Raw genomic sequence first — 14524 nt, forward strand, 5'->3', positions numbered from 1 at the left:
GTCTCCCAGAAAATGGAGAGGAATGAAAAGAGCAGAGCAAAGTGAAGTAGGACGGAGGAGTCTCAGGTTGCTGGGGAAGGACCTAGGGAGGAGACTTAGAGAGTGCTGGGATGTCCCCACAACTGCCTCAGTGCAGCAAGACCTACTGGGAAAAGTTGCTGTGATCACTAGGCCTGCACTGTTTTGGTTTCTTTGAATAAAGAGTTAACTTCACTGACGCTGGGTGTTTTATTGCTGACCTATCTCCGGCTCCTGACACAAGCAAAAAGAAAAACTGAGCAGGGACACCACCATTGAAAGAATCACCAAACAGCCATGACACAGCTTCTCTGCAAGTCAGCCTAATATTGACATCGCTTCCGTCTCCATAGCTGAGATATGGGAACCTGACCTGGTCAAAAGGATCACAATTAACTTATGAGGTGATTTCTAAAACAGGCAGCAAGGCAAGGAGGTCCTTATGGATATAAGGGAACAGTCTAGATCTGTGTCACTTGACAGAAGGCCCAGAGCCAGATCTGGGTTCTATGATGGACTTGTAACATTAGGAACCACATCAAAAATGCTTTCTCAAAACCCAGTAAGTGTTTCACACTCCCACAATGAATGCTTGAGGGTCATTCTCTCGTTGCAGCCCTGCCAACTTTGAGAACAGGATCGCAGTGGCTCCACCATAATTATCTAAGGTGTTTTCCACTACAGGACAAGTCTCTTCCCCTGCAACAACTCCGGAAAGCTGCAGCAATGGAAGGAGAAGAGGGGAAGGGGGAAGAATATGCATTTATTTTGGGTCATGTGCATGGGAAGTAGGAGATTCTGGCACAGGAAAAGCAGGTTCACTGGTCATCGTGTTACAATATTCTTTTTTTAAAAAATATATGTGAAGCAATTCTGTCAGAGGTAGTATGCCTCTGAATAATAGCAGTTGCTGGGAATCACAAGTGAGAAGAGTGTGGCTGTTGCAGTTATCTCCAGCTCTGGGGCTTCCCAGAAGAGACATCTGGTTGGTTGTGGGTGCTGGGCTAGCCCCTTTGGTCTGATTCAGCCGCATGGCTCTTCTTAAATCTGTGAGGAGGGATGTGAAGAGGTGGCATCACTCAAGTGCAGAGAGAGATCATGATCAAGGATGTGCCACAACAAGAGAGTTGGCAGGTGGAAGGAAGGTGTTCGAAGATGAGGTTAAGCAATGCTGCAGTCAGAACTTGCAAATACAGTCAAACCTCGGTTTTCAGACGTCTCTGTTGCCGAATGCTTCAGAAGCCGAACGCTGAAAACCCATAAGTGAATGCTTCCGTTTTCAAACGCTCCTCAGAAGTCAAACGGCTTCTGAGACACATTTTTCAATTTTCCCCACTGAACTTGCTGGCAGCCCTTTGATCCTTGGTTTTTGAACATTTCAGAAGTCAAACGGATTTCCGGAATGGATTATGTTCGAAAACCAAGGTTCCACTGTATATGATTGTCCACGGCAGCTGGGAGGGACTCAATTCAGAATGCTGCCCCATCGCCTGCAGGAGACAGAAGAAAAGGAAATTGAGGAACACCTCCTGATGTTCTGCAGCCATTCTCCACAATAATACAGAAGGCTCAACATTTGTCAGGTGATTCCGGGTGCTCAGCAGCCCTGTGTGGATACAACCACCCTGCAAAGTAGGCCAGTGTTATATCCTCCCATGGGGACTCCTGAGACTGAGATAGGGGGGCTTGGCTAAATACACCAAATGATGTCAGGGCAGAGACTGGAACTGGGGACCCCCTGCTATATAGCACACCGCACAATCCTAACCAGGCCCACTCAGATGTTAATCCTTTTGAATACAATGAGTCTTGCTCCTAGGTAAATAGGGTCAGGATTACAGCCTTTGCCTCTTCGCTACACTACAGAAATGTTTCTTACTTGGTTTTATTCAGTTCTACATTTATACCCCACCATTCCTCCAAGGCATACAAAGTTCTCCCCATTTTAGTCCCACAACAACCCTGTGAGGTAGGTTAGGCTAAGTAAGAGACAGCAATTGGCCCAAGGTCACCCCGTGAGCTTCTTGGTGGAGTGGGGATTTGAACCCTGATCTCCCAGGTCCAGGACAAACATTCTAACCACTACACCATACTGGCTAATAAGCCTCCAGACTTGCCTGTCCCTCACACTGTTGCCCCAACACACACACACACCCTGGCAAATCCAGTAAGCAAGAGGGGAAGCAGAGGCACTTACTCAAGTTTTAGAGCCCCGGGAAAAGGTAGAGCTTTTTGGTCAGGGTGGTTCGGTCCTTGGAGGGCATCTGGTACGGTTTTTTTTCAAAGGACTGCATGACCTGCAATGCAGAGGTGGAGAGAGTTCACAGCAGGTCATTCCTCCAAAACAATAATAATAAAGAAATGAAAAGGGGGGGGGAATAGTATCCCTGTCCAGCTGGAGAAAGGACTAGCTCCTAGAATTTCCATGCACTCTTGCAAAAAGACTAGTTTATTTATTTTACATTAAATAAGAATTAATTAAGGCTGGCTGAAAAATAAGAATTAAGAAAGGCGGAAGCAACATCAGAGCTTTGCTCTCCGGCTTGAGCCCTGAAGAGGGAGCTTTGCCTTGCCTGGGGTCAGAGCAGGACACGGCCTTAGCAGGACATACCTTTCTGAAGATCTCTTCCAGGTTGCAGTTCCAGGCATGTTTCTTGATATCATTGATCAGCTGCGTGATGAAGAGAGATCCATTTTGGGGGCTTCTCCAGGATACATTACCTGTCGAGGAAACATGAACGTATGACGCTTAGGGCTAGATGAATCTCTGAACTGTTGGTTTATCTCAGTTCCTCATTTTTCTAAGAGTTGTCAGCCGGCAACTCTGGGTGGCTAATGCTAACACAGCATCTGAGGCTGACCAGGGCAGCTTATCCAGTTGCCAGTGAACAAGGCTAGATGATAACTTGCGACCAGTTTACCTACAAAATCACCTTACTCCATTATCTGCCCACTCCACTGCTTTGATGGAACTGGCGCTGTTAGAGAAGTGCTACATAATATTTGTTTTCCCTTTGTAAAAAGTTGATCTTTTAGTATGGCAGCACCTCCACTTTGGAACTCCCTGCCTCTTGATAATCAGGCAGCCGCCTTCACTGTACTCTTTTCGGCACCTGCTAAAAACATTTTTGTTTGGACAAATCTACCCAGGTGTTTAGTAGGCTGATGCGGAGCTTCATCTGTTTTTAGTCTATTTGGTATTTTAACTCTTCAAAAGCATTTAAGTTATTGCTCTTAATTTTTCTTCTTTGTAATTGTATTTTTTTGTACTCTTTGTAAACCTCTGTGAGAGGTGTTGTTTTTCAATCAAGCAGTGTATTTATGAAACTAAAAAACAAGACCACCAGAGCCGCTTGCCTGGTGTTGTGGAATAGAGACAGATGAAGTCGCTTTCCATGTGTACTTTGTGAATGGCATCGCTCTCAAAGTCTTCTTCCTGCCACTGGACAGGGCTGAGGGGGGCGGCCGAAGGTGTTGGTGAGTCGCTCACAAACGCAAATCCTTTATTCACTGGGGAAACAAAAGGAAAGAGCCTCTGTCAGGACTCTACAGTACCCCTCTTTTCTGGAATCATCACCACCTGTTGCTCAAATTTCATAAGGGAATCCTGAGGTCATCTCCCAGTGTTTTCCATGTTCTGACCACACCACCACTTCTTTCCACACCTGGTCCTCTGAGGCGAACCACAAAACGGTGCTCTCCCCACCAGGAAGAAAAAGTGGGGAGTGAAGATCTACGTCAGGAACAGGAAGCGGGAGGAGAACAGCAGTGCCTCCTATTCACCAAAAGGCTGCTGTGGAGGCGGCATGGGGGGTGCCGCCAAGGAAGGGGGCAGACCCAATCTCTAAGGAGCCAGCTGCAATTGTCCTTGGCGCACTGCGACGCAGTAGGAGACGATACATTCCCTGGAGGCCGGATCAGCTGTCCCTGTGAATCCTGCCACCCGAGGCAGCCATCTTCATCTTGCCTCATGGGCAGACCAGCCCTGTCAGCGGTTTATTTGTGACAGAATGCAATTGCGGGGTTGGCTTGCGCAGCGTGGAGCACTGCTAAGGTGCTGAAGGGCTGCTGTGCCTTTAATCAAAAGCTTCCTGCTTGCTGGTTTTGCGCCTTTTATTGGCGACCATTCAGTGAGACCAGAGAGACATGTGAGGAATTGCCCTCTATCTACTCTTCCCTATTACAGGAGGGGAGGGGAGATTCAGAATGGCTTCCTTGCATTAATTTTCCTGATATGGTGCTATTTATTCTATAAATTAATTAAATCCAGTTAATACAGGCCCCCACTCCCCACGTTACAGCATGCAGAAACAGAAACGGACTAACTCAGGGGCAATTCTTTCAATCCTGTTGACCAGGACCCAATAAAACAGTCAGTGCCCCCCAACAGAATTGGTCTGCTAGAGAAAACATGCTGCTGTCCCATCAACCCCAGTCTGCCCTCAGCCAACCACCTTCCTCCTGGCCGCCAATCAGGGATTGGCTCTGCTCATTATTGCCTCTGGCTCCCCCTACTGTTGGGCTCCCTACCTTCCACCCTACCGGTCCCAAAGACCACCACTACTTCCTGCTTAACCACAGAGGTGCCTTGCGCTACATCCCAGGCAGGCGGAGGGAATCCCGGGTTCAACACCCCCCACGTACCGCCACGGCAGGCCTGGATGACGATGACCTTGGGCTTCCCCCTCAGAGCCGGGCAGTTCTTGTTGTTGAAGGTGGAGAAGACAGTGTCCACGGAGAGGATATCTGGGCACGAGTCCTCGTTCTTCACCCCACATAGGCCTTCCCGGAGGCCGTGAGACATGAGCACCACAAAGGTGCTGTCGGAAGTCTTGTGTTCCTCCTGGGCTGCGAAGCTCTTTAAGCACGTGGCCATGTCCTGCAAGCAGAGAGAAGGGGGTGTTGGGTCGGCAGCAAAAGGGCAGATTGCTTAGCTAAATGGGAAGAAGAGGGGCAGCTTCTACATCTAGAACCCCCCTCATGTCCAAGGCTGCCTTGCAGATTTGCTTGGCTCCAACTCTCAGCAGGTGGGAGTTAGATAATATCTTTAATGCACCACACTGATCATCCCTGCCTTATGTCTGGAGTAAAGGCAGGATTGAAAATTTATTCCTTTATTTATGTGTATGTTTTTTATATTCCCCCCCCCTTTCCTCCAAGGAGTTCAAAGCGGCACACACGCCCCCATTTTATCCTCACAACAACCCTGTGAGGCAGATTAGGCTAAGAAGCAGTGACTGACTCCTAAGGTCACCCAGTGAGCTACAAGGTGAAATGGGGATTTGAACCCTGGTTCTCCCCCAGGTCCTAGTCCAACACTCTAACCACTACACCACACTGCCAGGATTTAAGCACAGGGAACCTAATGTGCTTATTCTACTATGTTTATCCTGCATTGAACAGGGGGTTGGACTGAGTGGTATCTAAGGTACTTTCCAGCTCTGTGACATACTAGAATATATTAATAGAATATATACAGTGGAACCTTGGTTTTCAAACGTAATCCATTCTGGAAGACTGTTCAACTTCCGAAATGTTAGAAAACCGAGGATCAATGGGCGGTCGGCAAAATCCATTGAAAACATGGAGAAACACACCTCAGAAGCCATTTGACTTCTGAGGCGCGTTCAAAAACAGAAGGAATTACTTCCGGGTTTTCGGCATCCGGGTTCCAAATCATTCAGCTTCTGAGACGCTCGAAAACCAAGGTTCCACTGTATTACAAAGCTGTTTCTGCATCTCTGTTCTGGCTGCTCTGCGTATCACCACAAGGTTTCTGACTCTGTCGGGCCTCAGGATTTGTGTCTCTGTATGTGTAAGAACAAAACTGCTGTGCTATTTGGTTGTTATAAAATGTTTGGCTTCTGTTTTGGAGGCTGTTTTGAGCAGGAATTTCAGGGAGTTTCCAGGAAGGAAGTTTGATGGCTAAAGGGAAATGAAACCTAAAGATTTAAAGGGAAGAGGCTTCTGGGGTAAAGAGAAGGTTAACAGGCTTTTTGGAGGATGGAAACTGAAACCGCCTTGGAAAACTCACCACCACCACCACCACAACCACCTACTTGTGAGCATAAGTTGGTCTTGGTTTCCACTCTGTATCCCAGTCCTTCCAGGAGAAGCTTCATCTGGGCCAGATCCACCTCGGCTCCTTCCCTTTTGCTACAGTGCTCAAAATCAATGTTGCAGATGACCAAGGCCAGTCGGGTGCGTGTCTCTTTGTCCTTGATCGGGTAGATCTGCCAGGGAAGAAAAGTCAGGCTCATTGAAATCTGGGTTAAGGAGCCTTATCACACTTCTAGCTAGGCCAAAGCACTCAAGAGGGGCACAGAGCAGGGCTGGTGAGAGGAGGGGCCTGGGGAGAGTCTGAGGCCTCGAGGGCCGCATTCAACTCTCTGGCCTGAGTCCCCCAACCCACAACCCTCACCTTCAGCAAGAGCGCAGGGAGTGAAATGGCACCTGGATTTAGCCAGGTCTGCCCACACCTCATTGTGACTGCGCACTTGGTCCTTCCTCACCTCATCCTTTTCCTCAGCTTGTATTTTCTGAAAGAGGTCCAGGGGGCAAAGTGTGAGCCCATCGCTGGTCTCCTGCAGCTGGGCTGCTTTTGCTGAGGCGGCAGCCCTTGGGCCGACTTCCTGGTGTGGCAAATGAGCCTGTTGCTCTTGGGGACAAGAGAAATTTGGGTACCGGGTTAAACCTTTGGATGCTGTTGAGGGTCACAGAAAGTATCTGTAAATATTCTGAATTTGGTTACATCATTTGGCTCCTTTTGGAAGGAGAACAGAATGCAATAGTAATTATAATAATATAGATTATAGTGATAATAATAATAATCTACTATATACATTTTTAAGTGGCTTGTCTATTTGGCCATCTGTTCTCTATGGATTTGGCCCCCTCTCAAGATATTGCCATCAAACTCTACATCAGAGCTCCTGAGGTGGGAGCTAGGTGGTCTTTGTAAACGTTTGGGTGCCATTTTGGATCAAGATGGTGGACCACAGCACGATTTTTAGTGTGACATTGCCTGGTTTTTGGTTCCAAACACGTGTGTGTGTGTGTGTGTGTGGAGAGAGAGAGAGAGAGAGAGCACTTTTTTACGCCCAGTCTGAGTACCACCACCCCTCTACCCTTAAACACCAGGCTGATTTCCCAAGGTTTATTTTCTACCAAAGACTCAGATGGAGCCTCTTCCTGTCAGTGACACTAGAGAGTTTTTTTTGGGGAGGGGGAATGCAGAGCTGCTTCCTGCCTCCCATCTGTGGGGGGGGGGGGATAAAAGGGAGTACCTATAGGATGAGACGATGTGTCACAAGCAACTGAAATAGGGAAGGCGGCTGCATTTCGTGTGACTGGGACTCGATAGTTCAACAGGTAGAGGTGCATTCCTAAGAGCGAGTAGCTATACGGAAAAGACCACAAGGAAATGTCACTTGTGCTGAGGTTTCCTTTCCACACTGATCATCGGTTTCCCCCACCCCCAAACTGGCCAGACTCATTAAGAAAATTAGGGCACAGATGGGACTTGAGGGTGGCTGGGGAAATACACTGTAAGGGGGAATGTCTGGCTTTTATCCAAGGCAAGAGAACCAGAACTGCCAGTGGCATGAACTGCAAGTTTATGAACTTGTGCGTGAGGTTGCTCTTCCCCTCCTCCCTCCTCCTCTCTTTTTCCTCATGCATCATGCCTTTTTCAATTGGGACCTTGAAAGCGACTCCAAGAGCCTTTTGGACTTCAAGGGTCAGGTATAAATGTCATCATCAAACCAATAAATCAGGTCACACTTTATTTATTATTTAAACATTGACTCCCAAATGTTTTTGGACCACCACCCCCTCATCCCCAATGCCTCCTACCCTATGAAAAGCATTATGCAGGACATCAGTTTACATGACCCACTAGATAATAATGCAATAAAATGCCAAACAGTAACCACCAATTGCGCATTTATTCAAAATCCAATTAAAGCTATTTAATTAATTCAACAAAATGGGTAAACTTGACCCGGTTGATCCTTTTCAAAGCCTGTTAGTCTCCCCCCTGCTGCCCCCTTGTCTCTTATTGCCCCCCTGGGTAATCCTCTCTCCCTCCAGGGGGTGCTGCCACCCAGTTTGGGAACCACTGGTTTAAACAATGCATTTAAATTGAATTTAGCTGGACTGTAGTTCTTAAAATTTAAATATCTGCATAAACAATCTAAGGAGAGAAATCCGTGACACAGTTGGTTCACGCGTCTGGTTGTTAACCAGAAGGTTGGTGGTTCAAGCCCACCCAGGGATGTCTATGGGCAAAAAGATTCCTCCATTGCAGGGGGTTGGACTAGATGACCCTCAGGGTCCCTTCAAACTCTACTATTCTATGAACTGCTAAACTGGTTATTTAAATAAGCACCTGGCGGAGGGACTTGAAGCCTCAGTTCTTTAGCCAAGAAGCTGTCTTGGGACCAGAGGGCCTGGATGAAGATCTGGCTGGCTTCGGGCCCCTTCCTCCTTACGTGGTCAATCAAGATCCTTGCCTGGTCCTGCTTCTTCTTGTTCTCCTTCACCTCATCCGCCTCCTCCTCGTTCAGGACTTCTTCCTGGAGAAGCCTATCCAGGAGCTGGCTGATGAGAGACTTGTTAGCACAGGTCACAAACTGTGCGCGGATTTCCTTCAGCTTCTCATCTGCAAGGAAAATCAGGTCACCAAAGTTGGCCCGAGGTGCAGGAACATAGGAAGTTGTCTTGTATAAAGCGAGACCCATAGGGCCCTCTAGCTCAGTACTGTCTACACTGACCGGCAGCAGCTCCGCAGGGTAAACCATCATGCCAGGCTAACTCTCGCAGCCACTGGGGAGGCTTGGGGCACAGAAGGTTCATGGGGCCATTTTGCGCTGCCTGCCCACCTGCGTATGGGCTGGACCAGCTGGCTGATGCAGCCCTTGGTGGGTGTATCCTCCCATCAATGCTGGTTGGGTGGCCATTCAGTGAGGGGGCACAAGATACAGTGGCAAGGCCAGGCTTCTGGCTGTTACGATATAGAAGCAATGCAGCTGCAAAGTGATAGCTTGAAAAGTAAACATGATGGGAATGTTGGGACTGTCCGTGGGAAACAGAGGGACAGTCAATTCACAGTGCGAAGCACCGGAATTAGCTCAGAGTGTAATATGAGCTCTTCCGTTTGTTCCTGTCCAGGAAGTACAGGAAGTGTTTGTCACTACACTGCTGGAGCTTGAAGAGAGCAGTCATGTTTTTTGTCATGCTGCAAAGACAGAAATAAAGGCATGTAAACACGTTTCTGTCTATCTCTTTCCCCTGCCAGGGGGCAGGAAATAGGGGGGGTGTTCTTCTCACGTTTGAGAAGAATCGCAGATCGAGACCTAGCCTGCGCTTGCTGGGGAATGCAGCCAGGGAGGCCAACAGGGAATCAAGCCGGGTGCCTGGGATTGTTGCCAGTTTCTCCTGATATGGGCTTGAATTCCCAACACTGGCTCGAGGGCGCAGAGACCCCTGGCAGCAGGCAAGGCGGAATACTTACTGGGGGTGGGGCTGGTTTGCGCCCCCTCCAAATCATGCTATCAGAGCTACAGCCGGCCTGCCCCCTCCCACTATGCCTGGGCTCATGACTCTACATCAACGGCTGATTTTAAAAGTAGGCTGCATTATACTGAATCAGACTGCTGGTCCAGCCAGTTCAGTATTGCCCACCCTGGCCAGCTGCAACACCCCAGAAAATATTAGGGGAAAACGTGCACTGAAATGCACTTTCATGCAGAGGCTTTTTCCCGTTTTTGCTTTGACTTGCAAAATGTATGGGGAAATGGGGTGAGCCAAGACTGGAGAAATGAGAAAGTGGAAAAAATGACACGTGTGGCGCTTCTGTCCCTTCCTAGCAGAGCATCGTCCTCAACGTGTTTCAGGAACAGGGGGCAAGGTGCACAAGGAAGAGGAGGTTAACGTTAACACACACAAAGAGAGAAAAAGAATGAGGGAGGGAGGGAAGGAGGGAGAGAGCGCGTTCAGTCCAGGCTGAAAGCAACGCCGCCGTTCGCCAGAAATGAAAAGGAAGGGATCAAGCGGATCAAGTTTCCTTCCTACTGTGAGCATCTTTTGGAGGATGCCGAGGAAGGGAGGGAGGGAGGAAGGGAGGGAAAGAAAAAGCGCAGTCAGCCTGGTCCCCACGCTGCCTCCCTCCGTAGTGACCGATCGCCCCTTTTAGCAGAAGGAAAGAGGGGGAAAGTTTGCGCGATCTTACCCGCCATGGCCCCTCAAGGCTCAACCAATACGTGGGGCAGCGCCTCTGCGAGAAGGAACCTCACTTTTTTTGACCGCGATTGTGAAAGTAAAACAAAGTCCTGCTAGCAAGGGGCGGGGAAGGGACTGGCCCAGACGAGCGGCTGCCGCCTGGTGGAGGAGATGCCGTGAAAGCCAGTGACTGAAGCATAGGAACCAGCTCCTGGGGCTGAGGTCCCTTCGCCCCCCCAAAAAATATTTGAACACCACCCCAAGTTGATGGGCATTGCCATTCAAATGTCATGCTTGTGCCGCATCATGTGATTGATTTTGTGGGGCGGGGCTTAACTCCCCCCCCCTACAATAATTTATTCAACTTGGCACCCCCGGGCTAAAGCAGCCCCGCAGGGAGGTCTCTTCGTGGTCCAGCCTTTCTCTCTAGCCCAGGGGCCAGGCTGTTTCCCAGGCTGCCAACTGGGCTGCAAAGCACAAGACACAGCTGGTGGCAGGGGTACCAACTTGAATGAAATATTGGGCGGGGAGGGGGGAGGTAAGCCCCACTCCACATAAAAGATCACATGACACAGTGATGAGCCTTAAGACCAGTTTTAAATCCGATGCCAAGCCGGCTCTGAACACTCAATATCCAAAAGCACATCCGCATCAGCACCACCCAAACAAGCCCTTTGCTTGCCCAGTCGTGTGACTTGGGATGCTTCCCGCGCAAATAGTTGTGCCCGCCGTACGTTCCAGAAGGAAGATGCAGCTGATGTGTGTCTCTCTCCCTTTTTAATTTTTTTTAATGTGTTTAGATTTGAAACATACCGTCAGCACAGAGGGAGCGGCAAGGAGAAAGGAGAGAAGCATGGACGATAAAGCAGAAGGCAATACATCAGGAAGGGAGTATCTCGGGAACTCAATAAAGGAAAGGATGTGAAGCTGAAAATTATTAACATTGCCCACTATAGTGATTTTTTACCAGGAAGAAGTGGTTTCAGGCATTATTTTTTCATTTTGTTGTTTAGTCGTGTCCGACTCTTCATGACCCCATGGACCAGAGCACACCAGGCCCTCCTGTCTTCCACTGCCTCCCGCAGTTTAATCAAACTCATGCTGTTAGCTTCGAGAACACTGTCCAACCATCTCGTCCCCTGTCATCCACTTCTCCTTGTGCCCTCCATCTTTCCCAACATCAGGGTCTTTTCCAGGGAGTCTTTCTCATGAGGTGGCCAAAGTACTGGAGCCTCAGCTTCAGGATCTGTCCTTCCAGTGAGCACTCAGGGCTGATTTCCTTAAGAATGGATAGGTTTGATCTTCTTGCAGTCCATGGGACTCTCAAGAGTCTCTTCCAGCACCATAATTCAAAAGCATCAATCCTTCGGCGATCAGCCTTCTTTATGGTCCAGCTCTCACTTCCATACATCACTACTATTTGTTCATAATGCGTTACAAGAGTCCACCAGATGGCAGCACAGTTCAGTAGTTTAACAGCTCCTTGCAGAGAAGGGAAAAATTGGCAGGGAGATTTTCTGCTGCCTTTCCTACCTGATGGAGGCTCAACCAGTGTGGCTCTTGAAAGAGATTGAGCACCCAAGAAGCAACGAAGACAGAATGGTCAGTAGCCAAATGGAGCTGCAGCTGTGGAAAGGAGCCCAATAAGGAACGCTGATCTCAGCGAAAATGGCAACTTTAAAGGAAGCAGTTGAGGAAAGGGGCAAGCAGCGAGACCAGAGAGCCATGGGTTTATTATTGATGTTGTCATTTCTTCTTGGTCAGGAACGCATTGTGGTTTTCCCTACTGGAATAAATGAAAATCATAACCTCATTATGTGAATGCTTGCCTAACAAACCATTTCTCAGGAACACATTGTGCTTGGATTGTGAGACCCGCAAACAGCATTAAGGAAGAGGGCCATAATATAGCATACTGGGTGCAAGTGATTCCAAGGATGGGATTGTCCTCTTCTGCCTTGAGAAACTTACTTCAGTAAGCGGGTTGCTGATCAGGTTCATGGGAGCTAAGGTGGTGCTTCTTAGATATGGAATGAGAAGGTCCAGCTCTTCCTGACTCGTGGATCTTTAAGCTTTGAAGGGTTAGAATAGGAGGTCTCTTGGCAGGAAAGAGCCATGTGCAACATTCCATGTCACAACCAGGAAGCAAATGGGAAACTGCCATCAATATGGGATTTGGGCCTCTGAAACAGAAGAGTTGTGGGGCACAAGCACTGGCAACTGTGTACAGTACCCTCACTAAGGTCTTGCAAAAAAAACCCCCAACAAATAGCAGTATCTTGGGATTTAAGTTATTTGATGTTTTACACACTCTTCCTTAAGCAGTAAGAATAGCACATTAGCTTCTCCAAGGTTCCTCAGAACCAGCAAGGGAGAATGGGCAGTCTTGCCCATGTTATGTCTTAATAGGTATGAACCCCAAAGATTCATTCTTGCTTCATTTATGTGGAAAGCATTTTGCCAGGAAAGGTAGATTGTGCAAAAGGGAATTCCTCTCTGCCAAATTGGCACTCACATAAATCATTGTGCAATGTGATAGGAAAGAATCTACCCATTTCCAGCTAAACCCATCTAATGTCTCCATAAACTATCCTTTCAAAGGGTAAGTCTGTCATAGAATTGTAGAGCCAGCCAGGGAGAATGAGCAGAGTTTTTCTAGCTAAACCCAGTGACAGTTTTGGGGTGTGTATGGTTTATTGACCTATTTACATCTTCAGTCTGCATGGAGGGAGTCCAGATCTTGCAGCATGGTCATTTCAGGTGGGGCTTGTCCCCCACAGCAGTGCAGCCCTGGAGTCCAAGGGGTCTCTCCCACTTGCCAGCACACTCTGGCTGCAACTGGGCATTTTTACAGGAAAGTGGACACTAAAAGTGAACCAGCTACCCAAGGCATATTCTGTGTATCCAGTCCATCCCATGCAGAAACAAGAGCATGGATGGGATGGATGCAAGGAATGTCTTGATCCTTCTGGAATACAGCAAGCCCACAACTTTCACACATTTAACTTGTGCGCATTCAGCTTTATGAGTTTGAAAAAAGTTTTTAAAATGATAAAAAGGGGACGGAAAAGGGGTGGGCATCCCTCCATTGCCAGAGGTAGGAAACCTCTCAATACCTTCTGCTGGTAATAAGACTTTTACGTTTTTGGAGTGACAAATCTGGAAGCCTTCTGTTCCAATTTCTTCTCTTCCACAACATGGGGTATACAACATGGGGCACCCAACATGGGGTATACAGGTTTGTTGTCCTCGTAACAGAAGCTATGCGGGACCTTTGGCCCTTCAGATGTTGCTGAACAAAAATTCCCACCAGCCCCAGCAAGCGGAGCCAATGGCCCAGGTTGACAGGGGTTACCTGCAGCAACATCTGGAGGGGCAGAGGCTCCCCACAGCTGCCAGTGCCATACAGGGTTGTAGAACCCTCAAGGTTACTTGAGTAAGATGTTGCGCCTTCACTATTAATGTGGGGAAGAGACTGTGGCAGGTAAGAGAGGCATTTCTAAATTCATTTTCCTTTTCTCTCTTCTGCCAGCGTCCTCTGTGGCAATCGTTGGCCCTGGCAGCCGCAGTCTGGAGTCAGCTTCGCTTTACCTCGCCTTTGAACCCCTCCACAGTCATGCCACTCCTTTTCCTTCAAAAGAACCCACTGCCTTTTCTGCTGGGTGGGTGCCCATCTCCTCCTCTAACTCGGCCAAAGTCCATGGAACAGAAATAAATGCCTAACTGCAACATCCACTTCTCTCTCCTACTTCTATTACAAGCTCGTTCATCTTGATGGGGGCCACATTCTTTTGTGGGCAACCATCTGGCAGGGGGCACAGCGCATGCCAGTACCGGGTGGAACAATAGGTGTGGAGTCTACCTTTGTAGAACAGGATGCATTCCAGCCATGCAGAAGTCAAGAGGCTTCTACACACTCAGACCCCTTTCCCTCCTCCATCCAAGCAAACAACAGGCATCACCAAGGACACATTAAAGCAAGGAAAAAGCAACATACCAATATATCACAATGTCTGAAATAAGGATGTAGCTATGTAGAGGCGTTGTCTGGCTTCATGGTTTTTTCCCTACATTGTGATTTTTGCATAGTACACACACACACACGGTTTGCCATATATTGCCAGGTCAGACATTACAAAACTGTTATCACAATATAAACCTCAAACTGGCTTGGGACAATAAACCAATATTATTGCCCTACACTAGCACTCACCAGGGCTCCCACTTCTCTCTGGATCAGATGCCTTGTTGGCTGTTTCTTTCCTGGCTCTCTGGAGGGTCAAAG

At 48.3% G+C, this 14524-nt stretch overlaps 1 protein-coding gene and 1 long non-coding RNA gene across 3 annotated transcripts; one reads left to right on the plus strand and one right to left on the minus strand.

Annotated features, from left to right (window-relative positions):
* Nucleotides 1-762: 762 nt before the first annotated feature.
* On the minus strand, nucleotides 763-10511 carry LOC309357406 (caspase-1-like). Of its 2 annotated transcripts, XM_081889548.1 has the most exons (8): nucleotides 10250-10511; nucleotides 8408-8680; nucleotides 6531-6676; nucleotides 6078-6251; nucleotides 4663-4897; nucleotides 2630-3528; nucleotides 2216-2315; nucleotides 763-1065 (listed from the first exon to the last, which is right to left on the minus strand). In XM_081889548.1, the coding sequence occupies exons 1-6, from the start codon at nucleotides 10254-10256 to the stop codon at nucleotides 3338-3340; spliced, it is 1026 nt and encodes a 341-aa protein (XP_081745674.1). In that variant the 5' UTR covers nucleotides 10257-10511; the 3' UTR covers nucleotides 763-1065; nucleotides 2216-2315; nucleotides 2630-3337. The 2 variants fall into 2 exon arrangements, with proteins under 2 accessions (XP_081745674.1, XP_081745675.1); XM_081889549.1 differs by lacking the exons at nucleotides 8408-8680; nucleotides 10250-10511 and adding an exon at nucleotides 7305-8382.
* Nucleotides 1059-13974, plus strand: LOC309357408. The gene is made up of 2 exons (XR_014163117.1): nucleotides 1059-1601; nucleotides 13772-13974. It is a non-coding gene; the product is annotated as an uncharacterized lncRNA (long non-coding RNA).
* Nucleotides 13975-14524: the final 550 nt, after the last annotated feature.

This window comes from Podarcis melisellensis (assembly GCF_964234715.1).
Source record: "Podarcis melisellensis genome assembly, chromosome: 15".
Lineage (NCBI taxonomy): Eukaryota > Metazoa > Chordata > Lepidosauria > Squamata > Lacertidae > Podarcis > Podarcis melisellensis.